The sequence below is a fragment of the Copadichromis virginalis genome, linkage group LG8 (assembly GCF_057382275.1).
Source record: "Copadichromis virginalis isolate Kocher_CV1m ecotype Utaka linkage group LG8, C_Virginalis_male_GT1.1, whole genome shotgun sequence".
NCBI classification, from domain to species: domain Eukaryota; kingdom Metazoa; phylum Chordata; class Actinopteri; order Cichliformes; family Cichlidae; genus Copadichromis; species Copadichromis virginalis.
The window spans coordinates 26294695-26310982 of NC_140625.1; the positions used below are offsets into that span (position 1 = coordinate 26294695).

The 16288-nt window shown below is 38.4% G+C and overlaps 1 protein-coding gene across 3 annotated transcripts in view; it reads left to right on the forward strand.

Moving 5' to 3' along the window:
* LOC146703556 (ankyrin-3-like) overlaps positions 1-16288 on the forward strand; it is a 129148-nt gene that overhangs the window by 86184 nt on the left and 26676 nt on the right. For 2 of the 3 annotated variants that reach the window (XM_085466817.1, XM_085466818.1), the window contains 13 exons: positions 398-442; positions 1347-1453; positions 3251-3283; positions 4817-5041; positions 10412-10566; positions 11166-11377; positions 11531-11738; positions 12473-12569; positions 12661-12889; positions 13436-13561; positions 14764-14886; positions 15388-15414; positions 16023-16107. In XM_085466817.1, coding sequence (XP_085322943.1) covers positions 398-442; positions 1347-1453; positions 3251-3283; positions 4817-5041; positions 10412-10566; positions 11166-11377; positions 11531-11738; positions 12473-12569; positions 12661-12889; positions 13436-13561; positions 14764-14886; positions 15388-15414; positions 16023-16107 — 1672 coding nt within the window. The remainder of the gene's footprint in view (positions 1-397; positions 443-1346; positions 1454-3250; positions 3284-4816; positions 5042-10411; positions 10567-11165; positions 11378-11530; positions 11739-12472; positions 12570-12660; positions 12890-13435; positions 13562-14763; positions 14887-15387; positions 15415-16022; positions 16108-16288) is intronic. The other variant, XM_085466819.1, reaches the window with a different exon arrangement.

Consider the following 16288-nt stretch of genomic DNA (forward strand, 5'->3'; position numbering starts at 1 on the left):
TATTTTTTTAGTTAATGCTTGACTGTAACACAACTGACCATTTTACTAGATTTACACAAAAAAACAGATAATTTTATTAGATAAAAATAATTTGGACTTTTGTTTGAAACTCTGACTGGTTCTTTTATATTTGATTGCTTTTGCAAGCTGAAGGGGCATTTGGACCCAGAACTGGATAATATGGTTTAACTCTGAATTAAAAACTTTGCTCCTTTGCACAAAGAGTGGTCAAAAACTCTGTGGGGTCTATTTAACTGAAATTTAAAAAAAAAAACCTACATCTGAGACTATCTGCAAATTTATGACACTGGGACATATGATTGTGTAACTGGAGAGTAAAGATGTACTAGTTATTGAATAATTGAATAACCACTTGTTTCCTCTAACGCTCCTCCAGATGCTTCGTAAGGAAAAGTCTTTCATTGTAGAGCAACACAATAAGGTAGATGTAGAAGTCATTATGCACTCTTCGTGTCAGTGGGTTTCCACATGTTGGTATCATTTAGTTGTGTAAAGCATTGTTAACTTTTCTTTTTTTATATCACTTATTTCATCAGTTGGATTCAGTTGTTACCGTACTGCGTGTATTTACAGTGTTTTAGTAGAGTAGCCTCCCTGTTTTTACTTATCCATGTGCCTTGGATAAGTAAAACCAAACTTTGTGTCTTTGTCACTCCCCGTTTTTCTGTAGCAATTTGGAGATTAATATAATACTCCAAGTATTTTTTCCTCATTAAATGTGAGCGAGTTTTCAGAAGTACTCTAAAATCTTAGCTTTAATTTCCTGTTTGAAGCATGGCCTTCAACTTGACATGTCATATTGGTGCACATCTGGAATATAAATAGTGAATCTGAATCTTTCAAGAGCATCCTCAGACTGATGACACAACGGGCCTGGTGTCAGTGCATCTGTCTGTCTGTAAACATTTTTAGTCGCTTGTTTTCTGCCATCTGATGTCTGTTTTTTCTTTTGATCCTTAATGTGGTGATTTTTCATTTGCATTTTACTCCGAGCTTCGTTTTGAATGTCATCAAGATGTTTTTGACAGCTTGTGTTCTAATGAAATGTAACATCTCCTGATTTTTTTTTTACGCTAAGCGACATCTGCTGCTGTCTTTCTCGTGAAGAAATTATTTTATGACTCATTCATAAATTTGCAAGAAATATCTACAAAACTAGTGATCCCCGTCTAAACTTTGACATTAAATAAGGAATATTGAAAAATCTGTAGCCTCCACACTATTAGCCTTGCATGTGCAAAAGCAAGTCTTTACATTAAAAGGAGAAGTTAGCTTAGATTTTCACACACTCGTGAATTGCACTGACTCTGTTGTCTTCTCCACAGCATTTGGCAGCGGCTAAGGACTTTGACAGCGACTCTCTGAGGAGGTACAGCTGGACTGCAGATGCACTGGATAATGTCAACCTAGTGTCCTCACCAATACACTCTGGGTAAGCATGTTTGAAAATGTGAATGGATAAGAACAGGAGGAAAGAGTGGGGGGAGTAAAAAGGGAAAATATCTGACTTAATCACAAAGATGGAGTGAAAAAGTGGAAGGAGAGGAAGGAAAACGGCTTACTAGTTTTATACCCTTTAGAGGAAAGGATGAAGTGACTGTCATCATCTCCTTCTGCTTATTGTGTGTTTTCTGTTTGTTCTTCTTGCTGAGTCTCATTTTCTTTCCCTCTGACAAGGCAGCTCATACATGCAGCATTTTTTCTTCACCCTTTTTAAGTCTTTAAAGCTAATACTTCGAGGATTTCTGTAATTTAAAAAAAAATCAAACATTAATAACAAACAGGTGTAACTAGAAACTGCTGTTAAAAAGAAACTTTTAGTCACAACAAAGTAAAGCTGGAAAGTTGGCTCCTCCTCACCTTGATTTGAAGGTCACATAACTCATTGTCTCTCGCAGCAGCTGTAACAGGTAATCTTGACCTCTTGGTTAATTGCCCATTAAGGGACTCGTTTGAAAGTTACGTACACTGCCCGGCCAAAAAAAATTATAGTTGCATTAATTTTTTATCAAAACTTCGCCTTGTTTATGTGAAAATCAGACCACTGCGTAAAGCACATCCCAAGTTTCTAAGGCCTGGACTGAACCACTCTTTTACAATTTGTTATCTTAGAATATGCCATCAGAGAAGAAACAATGCACTGTTTAAAAAATGTGGTCATTCAGTATATACAGGTATTCAGCTGACCTCATTTCTGGGGTATATAACATATATTAAACCAGATATCACCAACTAAAGCAACCCTAGATTATAACACAGCAAGCACAAGGCATGATGGGTATATCGCTTCATCAACTACTCCTGGTGCCTGAGGCCCCCATCACTCTGGAGCAGGGTAAACTGGACTCATCCTGTCCACATTTACCACATAGATTTATTTACAGAGTCCAATCTTTATACTCCTTATTAAACTGAAGCCTTTAATTCTGATTAGCCTCACTGATAGGACTACAGTTTGTTTGACTCTTCTGAAACATGTCTTACAATGTGTTTGCATGAGAAATGAGAAGCTACTCACTGCATCACTTAGAGATAATTAACCTGTTTCCAATCTAAACATATTATGGAAGACTCTTACGTATTTGCTTGGTTAAACGCAGGTGGTGAGTGTTTTTGGTCAGGCAGCGTATAGCTTCATCAGGCATTACTTTTTCTCTACTTGTCTTTAATGGATAAACTGTTAAGTTAGGATTACTTAAATTATATCTGTTACTTAAGTAAAGGAAGATAAAGCAATATTTTAAACAAAGTTTTATTTGACATGTTTGGTAATGGTGGAAATTTGCCTTTCAAGGGTAGATTTAGAGAAGAAGACTGGGGGGGGGAAATGAAGCCACTGCCAGCAGCTGGTTATCTTTAGATTAGTGCAAAGATGGGAGAGAGGGAAACTGCTACACTGGCTCTGTCCAGTGGAAAATCCACCTACAGGCAGCTCTAAAGCTTGATTATCAACATGTTATATCACCTATGTTAAAGCCATATAAAGACAAAAATACAGTTCTTTTGCCTGTGTGATGTAATTGGCTGCTGGCTGTTTAACGAATAAAGAAGACAATCTCCTCATTCTAATCTCCACAAAACAGCAATTAAGACTATTTCCCACAGTTTTCCCTCAAATTCTTCCTTTAACTTGGGGTTCATTAATAATGATCTTCTCAGCTGTATTTCCGATTACAAAGCTCTGTGGTTGACCTGTCACTCCTGCGTTGCTTTGTCGTCCATCCTGCAGTTTTTCCTCTCCGCTCCCGCAGTACGACAGCAGGTGATTGACTGTGATTGGTTGCCTTCTTTTTATCACCACCACTACCTTTTTTTATTTTATTTTATTTCCCGATGACATTGCACCTTCCCTTTTATATTCACTCATAACATCTGTGTTTGCTGTTCTCACCCTGTGTTGTTACAGACTTGACGTAAAGTGTTTCGGACTGTTATCCCTGTATTTATTCCTTCCTGTTTGTTAGGAGAAAATCTTTGAGTTTCTAACTGATCTGAAAGAGTCTGTGTTGCCAGATCTGACCGAATGTGACTTTTAAATTTAATGTTGCTGACATATGCTTTAGCCATGTGTTATGGTTTTTGCATTCTCCAGCAGCAAGCCTCTACTGTCTTGACAATCACAGGATTAGCTTTAAATAGTCAGTAAAAACATGGCAGATATGTCATTGTAGATCAAAATGTTAAAACTGAAACTCAGTAAAAGCGTCAGTTTGGTTTATAATGTGACAGTGAACCCAGCTCAGTATTTTATTCTTGGACTCTGCTAGAATAGTTTTGCATGAATCTTACGCTGGCTCTCTGTGGAGTCTCTCCCTCTCCATTTAAGCATTCTCTCTTTGATTGGCTGCCAATTGTTAGCAGGGGATTTTAACAGCAGGTGGGCGGGGCTTTATTCACATACACGCCCCTCTTTATGGCGTCATGCAGGGCCAAGAGTAGAAAAAACTGACTGAAACGTTTCTTGAAACTTTGGCTGTGTTTAATATGAGTATAGATGACAGTTGGAGTGTATGTATGACAGAAAATAAGGAAGCACATAACAGATCCCCTTCAAGCATATTGTTAAAGCAACAATTCATGTGCTGTTTGTTAAATAACATAAAAACTAACACCACATTTTAGCTACAGTATTGCATGGTGTGCGTCTGTGTGTGTGACTTATAAGTTCCTTGATTGAGTTAAATGAGCTGCACACAGAGGTACGCTACCTTCTAATGTGGGTAAAAAGGCAAGACACACTGGAGGTTCCTGTGTTGGTGTCCTGGCTGTCGAATTTATATATCATTACAAAAAAAGCCCAATAAAACATTTAATCTGACATCCTATGGAATCGACTAGTTTTTACATAATTCAAAAACATTCACTTTCTGTAAATGGATTTACCAAATTTGCGACATCTACACGCCAAAGCTGTTTTTGTTCTTATTTTATTTTTTCAACTTCAGTCATAGCCAGCACAGAAACCTCTGTACATTTTTGTTTTTTCTTCTTTGTTCACCTCTCTTTCTCCCTTTTACTCACACTTACTTTGTCAGTGTTTTGAAGATCACAGCATGGGACCTCGACTAAAGCTCCTCTCTGGTCATCAGTACAGCTGATAAACCAACATTTGTTTTTCTTCTTATTCCATTTCTTTTCTTTACCCTTTACTTGCCCTCTCTGGTTATCTCTTTTTCTCTTCACTTTGTTTTATCTCTTATCTTTGCACACTCCGTTTCCCTTCTTCTCTCTCTCCTGTCACTCTACGTCTCTCCCCCTCTTTTTCCGGCTCTTCCTACTTTTTACTTTCCGTCAGGTTCCTGGTCAGCTTCATGGTCGACGCCAGGGGTGGTTCCATGAGAGGAAGCCGTCACAACGGCATGAGAATCATCATCCCGCCCAGAAAGTGCACAGCACCCACCCGGATCACGTGTCGACTGGTGAAGAGGCACAAATTGGCGTCGCCTCCCCCGATGGTGGAAGGAGAAGGCCTGGCCAGCAGACTTGTTGAGGTCGGTCCCGCAGGAGCGCAGTTCCTTGGGTAAGACCTTCTTTTTAAACATCGCTGAGATTGTTTTTGCTGTTGCTTAACGGCTTATTTTTGTGCACCTTTGTTCTGTATCTTGACATTTCCTTCCTTCTGCTTCTTGCCATTGCCATTTCCAGCCACCTGCGTTTATATTGGAAAGTGTGAATGTGTGTATGTGCATGTTAGGGGTACTATTTACAGTACAAGTCTTATTGTTGTAGTCTGCTCACCCCCAAGTAAGCGGTGTTTCCCCTTTGGCAAAGTAAAGGCAACATTAGTAATGACTGCAACATGTTTAAGAGTAAATATTGTAATGTAAATATGTAGCCATAATTTGGTTTTAATGTATAGCTGTATTGCATGTGAGGAGTTTTTTAAATTCAGCAGTTACAGTTTTAGTATGATTTTAAAAAAATGACTGCCTGTTTGATAAAGACGGCTAACAGCTGTGTATCTTGGTCCAAACTGCAAGACAACTCAAATATTCTGAAAGAATACTGCTGAATATGATGGGATTTCAATAGAGCATATATCAAGATATTTGTTTAGGATGACGCCAAACGCACAAATAGGATCACAAGTTGGCGTTCATAAAACCAGACACAAGGCACAGAACATGGCTCTCCCCGAACTGTATTACCACCTTAACATCAAGGAATATGATTGAGAGCGCTTTAGGCAAGTGTATAGCTGTGCAATTTTGGGTTGTTCCACATAATCAGCATGGGAAAAACTGAAAATTATTATTATTTCTTAATTGCTCCAAAACGGTGGTCTTATGCTGGTTTAAAGTCAACATGTAGCGTTAAGCCATGCAGCATTAAAAGATGATTAACTCGTTAGAAGCGCTTCTCAAAATCACACGGAAGAGATGGAAGTAATAAGTTCAAAACTAAATGTTTGGAAGTTCAACAAAGAATTGAATCCATTTGATTTATGGCAGTCGAAGCTTTGTTTGCATGATGTGTTTCCCAGTTGTTATAACAGCCACAAAATGGCACCAAAGTGCAGGGAAATAACAGCTGTGTATCTGGGTCCCAACTGAGTAGGTTTTCCATAAACCTGATGCTCTACACAAGTTAATTAGACAGATGTAAAATGAAAACGGGCATTACATTGATTAAAGTCTGGGGGGCCTTGTGGTTAGTCCACAGAATCAGTGACGAACACACAATTACACCACTGGACTTATGATTTTTCTAGCAGAATTGTTTGCCAAACCAGTCCTCTACAGCCCGGTTCAAGTTTTAACAGTGCAACCTCTTCTTGCAATTTGTATTATCTCAGAAACTTTATCAATAATTTAAAAAATAGTAAACTTAGCAACTGTTTTTAAACACTTTTAAACCAGTTGAGGATATATATAAACGAATCCTTATGGTGCACATGGCAGTACTGAGTCAATAATAGCTTGGCCACACTAGTGTTAAAACCTGCGGTTGCCTGGTGATGATTTTCTTTTTCGGCCTGACTCGTTTGCAGTAGGGGACTGAACTCAGCTGGTTGCCAATTCTGGTTATATTTTATACAAATGTGAAAATTGGGGGCACTTGTTTTTTATTTTGCAGTTAATTTATAATTCTGCAACAACTGTGTAACTATTTGTGGAGACATTTCAGGATTTTTGTTGTAGATCTCTGAATGTAAGCATTCGATGTGAATTTCTATGTATGTAGACGGCAACAGATTTGCAATGAAAGGCAACAGATTTGAAATTTGCTTTGGTTTTTCACAGTTAATTATTGCGTTATCCTAAACAGAATGCATGTGCAGTGATTGCCAGCTTGACCTCATTCGATTGCAAACCGATGGCAGGCTGGCTACACTTTATTGCCATTTTATTGCTGTCTTGATGCACCAATGTGGCTTTGAAGACAGTAACTAACTAGGTCCATGTCTTTGAAGCAACAATCTCGAAGGCAACAAGTTCATTTCGCACTCTCACAGTAATTTTGGTTGTACTGCGGTCTGCAACAACTTGTGTAATATGGTTTAAGAGGCTGAAATGTTTAATTTCCATGTATTATAAAACAGAAAGTAGCAGCATTTGTTCCCATTGAGAAGCTGTCACCAGGAATTCGTTGCTATTTTTGCTTGAAAAATTTCTAATTATTGCCCCATCTGCTACTCATATTACTGCATAACTCATGAGATATGGTTAAAATAAAGAAATCTGTGATGTACAGGCAACAAATATTGCCTCTGTCGCTTGTTGCCATTACTGATGCCACTAATTGTACCTGTAACAATAAATAAGATGTTGTTACTGATAAAAGAGCTTATTACTGATACGGAAATAGAAGTCGGTGGTGTGTGTGTGTGTTTTTACTGACTTTGCGAGTGTGTGTTTTGTGTGTATGTGTGTTTCATTATTTTGCGGACACAGTAAACTACATCTCCCCAGAAAGCTGCCAGCCCTTAATGAAGGCGAGAGCCTGGTTTGTCCCGTGCTACAGCTGGGACCCAGAGGAACTAGATTTATTGGGTAGGAACCAAACATAGCACCCCTTTCCCTCCTCCCTGCTCCCCTTTCTCCTGTATTTCCCACCTCCCCAAAGGAAACAACATGACCGAGGCTGATTCATGCTGATGGTTTATTTTACCCATCTCTGTTGACTTTGATTTGATAGGTTACAGCATCAGTATGGGTGCCATGTAGTTTTGGGAAGAAATAATCAATATAGTTGGAAGATGGGTCAACCAGCAGCTGATTTGTAATAGCCTCAATGACTTAACAGGCAGAAATTAGTTTTTGCATACAAATTCTTCCTAAAACTACACAGTTTAACTGTGAACTCCATTACAGTTAATTTTCTGCCACTTTCATTTATATATCATTGTATTTTTTTTTAATTTCAGAAGCTCTCAGTGGGCCTCTGACGTCACTGAATGTAAAGGTTTTGATTGGCTGTTTGGACTGGACTGCGCTTGTTGGGCATGAGCCTTTTTTTCCCTGAAGCCAAGCATCATTCTGCTTCTCATGACTACTGTTATCAGTTTTATGTCATCTCACGATAATTTTATATAATTAATGTCAAAAGCTCTCGGTAGAAAGTGTTATACTGATGACATTTTTATGTGAGCAGGGTTAAGATCCTAAAGCGGTGCCTCAACATTCAATTTTGACTCTGTATGTCCAACAGTACATTTGAGTTAAGCTCAATGAACAAATGAAGCCAAACGAAGACCCAACCAGACTTTCAGGATTAGTTAAAGGGCCTGATCAAAGTATTACTTCAACCATGGGGGAACTAAATCCAGTTTAATGCACAGTTGTGTGCTGTACGTGTTTTATGTCTTCAAAAATTAATCAGGTGTCTTATCTAGACTTAAATCCAAGTGTGACATTTGAAGCTTTATATGCAAGTAAAAAAGGACAAATTTGAGCTGCCAAAACAAAAAACAGTGAGCTCGGCAGCATAAAAAGGCCTGAACATCCAGAGAAGACAAGTTTTGTGGATGATCACAGGATCCTTTCTATGGTTAAGAAAAAAACCCTTTTCAACATCCACTGAGGTAGGCAGTAATAGAATGTAATCTACCATAAAAAGAAAGACTTTACCAAAGAAAATACACCAGAAAGTGCAAATTATTCATCAGCCCTAAAAGGGAAATGAAGAATGGTCATAATGAAAAGCATACAAACCTAGTGAAGGAGCTGTATTGCATGGTTTCAGGGACAGTATCCAATAGCAGTGGATCAATAGTATCCACTTGTATCAAGTCAACTTTACTATGTAGAAAAACTCTTTCTTCCGATGACCATGATAGCCAGCAGTAACCTTGCATGTTTTGTCTTTTATGGCACAAGAAACAAAGCATGCAAAGTTTCCCTAGAAGTGCCAACAGCTTTGAACCCGGGACTTTCTTGCTGTGACACCATCATACTCCTAGTTTTTATTAGTATTTTGTGTTTATTTTATTGCTTTTTTGGTGCTTTTATCAGCACAGAGTTATAGAGCTTTATGAACGTAAAATTGAAGCCACGCACAGTAGTTAAAGCACATGATTTCACCTTTACAAAAGTTTCTTTTTCTCAAAATTGAAGCAGTCCTGTTAGTTTTCTGGGACAGGTGACTTATCGTACCTACAGTGCGCTGAGGTGCGACTGCAATAATTGCTCCTTGTGTCTTTCAACTAGCTCAGTTTGTCTCTAATGCTGGCTCAAATTTATGAAAGTGAATTCTTTCTTCTTTGATTGAGAAAACAGGACATTCAAAAAAAACCAAAAACCTTTTCTATTTCATTTTTAATGTATATACTTACTCAGACAGCTTCACTTTAAACTTACTCTTCAGTTCTACTGCCTACTCTGAGAGTAGTGCATATTCATGTGTCTCTCTTGTGTTGCTATCATGCCTTGTTTAAGTAAGGGCTGTGCAGCTTTCTCCTCCCTCCCCTCATTACATCATGACATCATCTGTCTCGTCAAGTCGTGCAAATTCACTCTGAACGTCCCATCGACCCTGCAGCATGGCCGCCGCAGTGATTATGACGCTTCACTCTCATCAGCAGAACCACATTTCATTCACGACTGTATGTTATTAAAATCAGTGTCTCCACACTTTGTACTTTGTGTAAATTTGGTAATACTTTTTATTTGAATACCATGAATACTGTAGTATCTTCTTAAAGAGTTGTCATTTGAAAACTCTGTCATCGTTTGTCGTTCAGGTTTAGATTTAAATTAATCTAGCACAAACTTCCCTCACCATTCTTATAAGAGAGGACTACACTGTCTGCTCTCCCAGCTGCTCCGATAAAGGCCCTCATTTAAAAAAAATGTGGAACGTCTTTCCTGAGGGCTTGTCATTTGATTCATGAATGACTTTGAGCATAAAAAATAACTTTGCCTAAGTGGGTTCTAAGAATCACATTTGTAACATAAGCATCTGAAATCAGTGATTATAATCAGCAATCTAAATGAATGTGCAATTTCTCCACAAACAGGTGTTGGTTAAGGAATGGAAAAGCAGACTGAAGCCAGGCATCTTGTGTTATTTTATGGATCAAATCGTGAATTGACAAAAAACAAACATGAAAGAGTTTGGACAGAAGCAGAGATGTATAAAGTTCAGAACACTTATGTGCCTTGAACTGCAATAGCCCAACATGATTTTTAAGAAACCCCTTTACATCAAGTTAGAGAAAATTTGCTCATCAGCCTTACATTTCAAGTTACTACTGAAATGTGTGGTTTTTGTGTTTACTTTAGATTTTTACTATGACTTTACTATCAGTCCATTTTAGAAAAGAGGCCCCAGCTCCTAAAAACAAATGGTAGAGTGGTATCTTTCGTTTTGGCTTACATACTTACTTGTCATGCCAATCAGTCAAAGTCAAAGTCAAACAATGATATTTCCTCGACATATACCTTACCAGGCCTGTGATAGTGGAGATCCCTCATTTTGGCTCGATGCGGGGCCAGGAGAGAGAGCTGATCCTGCTGCGCAGTGAGAACGGAGAAACCTGGAAGGAGCATCTGTACGACTGCAAGACTGACGACCTCAATCAGCTCCTCAATGGCATGGACGAAGGTGAAAAAAGTGTTCTAACTTTGTTTCGCTATGCTAGCATCTGCAGCACTAAACACCTAAACCACAAGTACTTCAGTTTCTGTTTTAGAGCAAGCTGTAGTAAAAGTTAGCGCATTAATGAGCAAACACTGAAATAAACTGAAGCAACACCCTGATGATAACTGGCTCAAGCTGATTGGAGTGCGTGTAAAATATGTATGACAAACAGGTTGATTTCTGTGCCGAATAATGAGATACTTGGCTTAATTTGGAGGAAACCCAAAAATAATTCACATGGAGTAAATGACCTGATTAAATTGCATAGAAATCAGATAAAACATCAAACGAGCTTGATCACAGACTACTTCTAGTACAGCGAACATACATTGGCAAATATTTCAAGATTTTAAGATCATTCTGGGATTTAATCTGAAAAATGCCTGTAAGTGTTTGTAAGTCTGTAAGTGCACATTTTTGTGATTACAGAATGTGATACTGAGGGACTGCGCTTGTGTTTGTAGTCAGTGAAATAACTAAAGATTTTAAAGTTTACTCCATGAGGTCGTTTTTTCCCTTTTTTCCCCCATTTCATTTATTTGATTTCTTTTCATTCCCTGTAGAACTGGACAGTCCCAACGAGCTGGAGAGGAAGAGAATCTGCCGCATTATCACCAAGGATTTCCCGCAATACTTTGCAGTAGTGTCTCGTATCAGACAAGAGACGCACCAGATGGGACCAGAGGGCGGGACTCTGTGCAGTCGCAGCGTCCCATTGGTTCAGGCTTCCTTTCCAGAGGGAGCACTAACCAAGAAAATCAAGGTTGGATTGCAGGTGAGTTTGAGAGATGTAAACATTTGCTTTTTCAGTTTAACTGCAAGAGTTTATGATGTATAGACAAAATCACACACAGTACTATATATGTACAGTAAGGCTACAAAAATAAAACAACAAAATCCTCCTTCCCTGTTGGCTCTGCTATCCCAGGCTCAGCCAGTACCTGATGAGGCCGTGAAGAAAATCCTTGGTAATCGAGCAACCTTCAGCCCCATTGTTACTGTGGAGCCAAGAAGAAGGAAGTTCCATAAACCAATCACCATGACAATCCCAGTCCCGCCCCTCTCAGGGGAGGGGCTTACAAATGGCTACAAAGGAGACTATACTCCCTCCCTGCGCCTTCTCTGTAGCATCACAGGTATATGTGTTTTTTAGATGCCAAGAGAAGAAATATTTGAAAGTAACAACATTTGGGCCAGTCAGCATTTCTCCTGAAATAATGTTTCTTTATTGTTAATGAGAATTATTACACAAAATCGTGTCTTTGTTGTTTGAATTAAATATTTCCATTTAGAAACATTGTAGAACAGGACATTGCTTCATTACTTTACATTCTTGTCGATTAAAATTAGTGTAATAATTCTGGTCTGTGACCTGTTTTAAGTAAGTAAGGCCCATTCCTTCCTTCCTTACTACTTTTAACATGAAAATGCTACACAATGCTTAAACTTGGTGACAACCGCCCTTTTAAATTCTGACCTAACTAGCAAAGCCACTTGTGCTAACTGTAACTCTGAAATATCTCAGCCATGAACAACCCGTGGTAGATGTTTAGTCGGTGGCTGCTAGAGCAAACAAGACTCTCCGATCTGATATTTGTAATATTAGATATGCAAATGTATATTTGTAATATAAGTGCAATGTAAAACTCACAGTGAGAATGAACATTTCTGTGAAATGTTAAACTTTTGAGATCAACATCATATTTCACATTTTTCTAACAAAAAGTGAATGAATAGCATTTAGGTAATTATCCAATACTTTAATAACATTTGCATCTTACATGTCTTAAAGCATGTCAAGTTGAAAGTGGAATAGACATAAAGAAGAGCCTGATTTTTCCTAAACTTTATCTGGATAATTATCTGCCAGGTGGTACATCACCAGCACAGTGGGAAGACATCACAGGCACAACTCCTCTCACCTTTGTGAATGACTGTGTCTCCTTCACCACTAATGTTTCTGCCAGGTGAGATCAATTTTTCAAGTCATACGTTTATATTTATGCATATATTAATCTCTGTCTTAAACACTGATCACTTTACTTGCTTCTTGTGCAGGTTCTGGTTAGCAGACTGCCACCAGATACCAGAGACGGTGGGCCTGGCCACACAGCTCTACAGGGAGCTGATCTGTGTGCCCTACATGGCCAAGTTTGTGGTGTTTGCTAAGATGAATGACTCAGTGGAGTCCAGCCTGAGGTGCTTCTGTATGACGGATGACAAGGTGGATAAAACCCTGGAGCAGCAGGAGAACTTTGAGGAGGTGGCCAGAAGCAAAGACATAGAGGTATGAGGGTTAAGTGAAGTAAATACAACTGATGTTACTTTTACTTTCATTATTCCCCAAGTCCTATCAAGTATAACTCGTAGTACAGTTTAATCTATTATGGAATATTTTGTCATCTGTAAATTTATACTTTTTGGAACGTATCAATGATTATGATGAAAGCATTATAATTATTCTGTGAGGTTATTATAATGCTCTGGATCTACACACATGTCTAGAGCATTAGGAAAATTAGAAAGAAAATGGAAAATGCTGCTGAGGGTGGTGATAAGGACAACATAATCGAATAAAAGAAAATGAATAAAGTTAAGAAATGAAGGAATTTAATAGTTTGATCAACTGGAAGAAAATAAGATTTAATTTTGCACTCCTTAGTTAACTAAAATAAATGTATATTTATTGCTGCATTAGGTTTTTGAAACGTCTGACAGCGTGCAATCAGTTTCAGTGCTTAACACTTTATCACAGAAACATTTCTTTATCTCTATTCTTGTAAATTTGTTTTATATTTTTATGTTAACTATGAATGCTGTTTGTTTTATTCAGGTTCTGGAGGGCCGGCCTATATATGTGGATTGTTATGGGAACTTGGCTCCCCTGACCAAAGCTGGTCAGCAGTTAGTTCTTAACTTCTACGCCTTCAAGGAGAACCGTCTGCCTTTCTGCGTCAAGGTACCTTAACATGTGCTCCAGCACCACCAGCACCTTTTGGCTAGGCTAGAATACAATGTTGGCTTAGTGCAGTCCAAATACAGGGTAAAAGCTGCAGTAATGGTTAAGTTAGTTCTATTGTTGTTTACTGCCTTTACTGCTCTTATTCATATTCAAAACCCAGTTCCTATTCTCTGGCTAAAGTCGTTAAATTAATCATTCTTCTTGTGTCATTTTGCACATCATTAATGTTAAAACTACACTTCTGTGTTAATTATTTTACCACATCACTGTAACAAAAATGAACAGTACTAAAGCAGAAAAGTGTGACTATTTTTTATGTTACACTCAATTTCTTAGCATCTTTCCTCCATCTGATGTAACATGGTTTCAATCGGTGGTGTAGATGAAGCAGGTGGACAGGTGAACAAAGGTGATGCGACCATGATAAGGTGGAGATAAAGGTCACATGAATGAATGAGTTGAAAGCAGAATGACAGATGAGCACTGAGATTTAAAGGGCACAAACTGAGGCGGATTGGCTCATAAAAAGCAGATGTAAAAATAAAAATTGAGAAACAAAATTGTTGGAAAGTTGAAGCGAAGCCCAAACACCCAGGAATAGTGAATACAAATATTTTTTTACTGAATTTATGAATAAGCTTTCATGAGTTTGGTTAAAATTTCTTGTGTTGGCATATCCATTAGACTTCCAGGGGTCAATCCTGGAAGGCTACTGGTGAACCTTTTTTCCTCTTATAAAAGCACCATAACAGATGAGAATTTGGTCAGGTGGAAGTATATTGACCAAATGTTGATTACATATAAAGTCTATGGAAAGATGCAAATCAAGGAAAATTCACATGAATTTGCACCAGTTGACACAAAAAGAGATTCCCCCACAGACCATGGACCATCCCGATCCCCATTTCTACTCCTCCTCCCATTGGATGTGAACATTTTGTGTTTAATTACGTGTTTTTGTGAAAATAAAATGATAAGATTCCTTTATAAGGTGTTCTAGGTGCATACAAGGTAAAAATGGGCAATTTTGGCCTGTTTGTAGATAGTTTCTAGGCATAAAGGCAAATAAAGTATATACCACTAATACCCTAGTGCTGATAAAAAAAAAAAAAGTATATATATTTATATTAAAGTAAATCTGCAGTAACTACCACATTGTAAAAGTAAGGAGTTCAAAAAGAACCATTTTCTCACTGTAGGTCAGAGATCCCAGTCAAGAGCCGTGTGGTCGTCTCACTTTCCTGAAAGAATGTAAGATCATGAAAGGCCTTCCACAAACTGCCGTGTGCAACCTGAACATCACGCTTCCCGCAGTGAAAAAGGTAAGGTAGCATACACCCACCATTCTCTGTTGTCACATCCATAACCATATTCATGGTTAGGGTAGTTTCAGCCCCAGATAGATGAAAGACTGGAAGACTTTGGCCAAATTGCCGCCACTGTGTCTTTTATCTGTTTAAAGCTTCTCTCTGTGTATATCGGTTCCATCTACAGTGGATTCTTGTCATTGGCTGTTTCATTTTGTTCCTACTCGCCTTTTGATTTGGATGCTTTTTGGCTGAGGGCTTGTGTGCAATGGTTTTTAGTTATCAGGCTGGCTTTTCGTGGCTTCATTTTGCTCCTGAATGTTGGCGCTTTATGCTCTTTTTTTTTTTTTGTTTGGTCTGTTTTTATTTTTTGGGTTTTTGCTTTTTCCTTTGCTTAAGTGGCTCTCTTCTGAGTTGGAGCTTCTGTCAATCACTCCTTTTTCACCCCCTGTTTCTTTTCCCCCTGCTTTCCATTATGTTACTCCCCCTGTTCCTGCAATGCATCTTGGGAACCAGGAAACGGAGTCAGATGCCGAGGATGAGGTAAACCACACCCTCCCCACCCTGTGTTGTCCTCTGCGCTAGACCTATAGTGGCCCTGCTCTGCTCTCATAGCCTTATTTTTTCCACTTCTATAAGGGCATTACAGGCTTCTTCAAAGCAACTTTTAGCTGCTCAGTTTTGCATGATATATGGTAGAAATGAAAAACTACTTGTCTTGTGTCCACTCCTTATCCCTTGCGTTCTATAGTATGTGATACAAATGGCTCTAGAGTTTACTTGTTCTTAAGATTTAGCATGTATTAACACTAGCTCCAAACTCATTATTTTCATTTTTAAGTACATGCAGTAGATAGTTTGTAGGCTTAGCTTGACAAACTCAAGCTAAAAGACTAGCTTGGCACATTTAATCTAAATAGTATTAGCACTTCCTAAATAGAAGATTAAAACCTCTTGAATACTCTTTAAGGAGTTGTTGGTGGTGCCATATTTTGCAGTCATATATGGGCTTTGTATTTAATGTCAGTGCAGACTGAAGGGTTTGCTTTAATTTGACATTGCAAGGTCCAGTTGTTGCTCATTTGGCAGCAATAGTCAATGTAGGGTGACCTAGAACTGATAGGTTTTTGTGTTGTTTGCTATTGTTGCAGACTGAAAAGCCAGATCGACAACGTCATACCTTTGCATCCCTAGCCTTACGTAAGCGCTACAGCTATCTGGCCGAGCCTGCACTGAGTGAGTTTGACATCTTCACTAACAAACCCTGTAATGAATTTAATTATGCCAAGTTTCGTGGATAAGTTAGTTAATTAACAGCTTTAATTAACCTGTAAAATACGTAATCGATATGTAGATCGGTGTGACTTATTTAATGTGCAAATGCATTATTTCTCATCCTACATGACACGCACTGTCC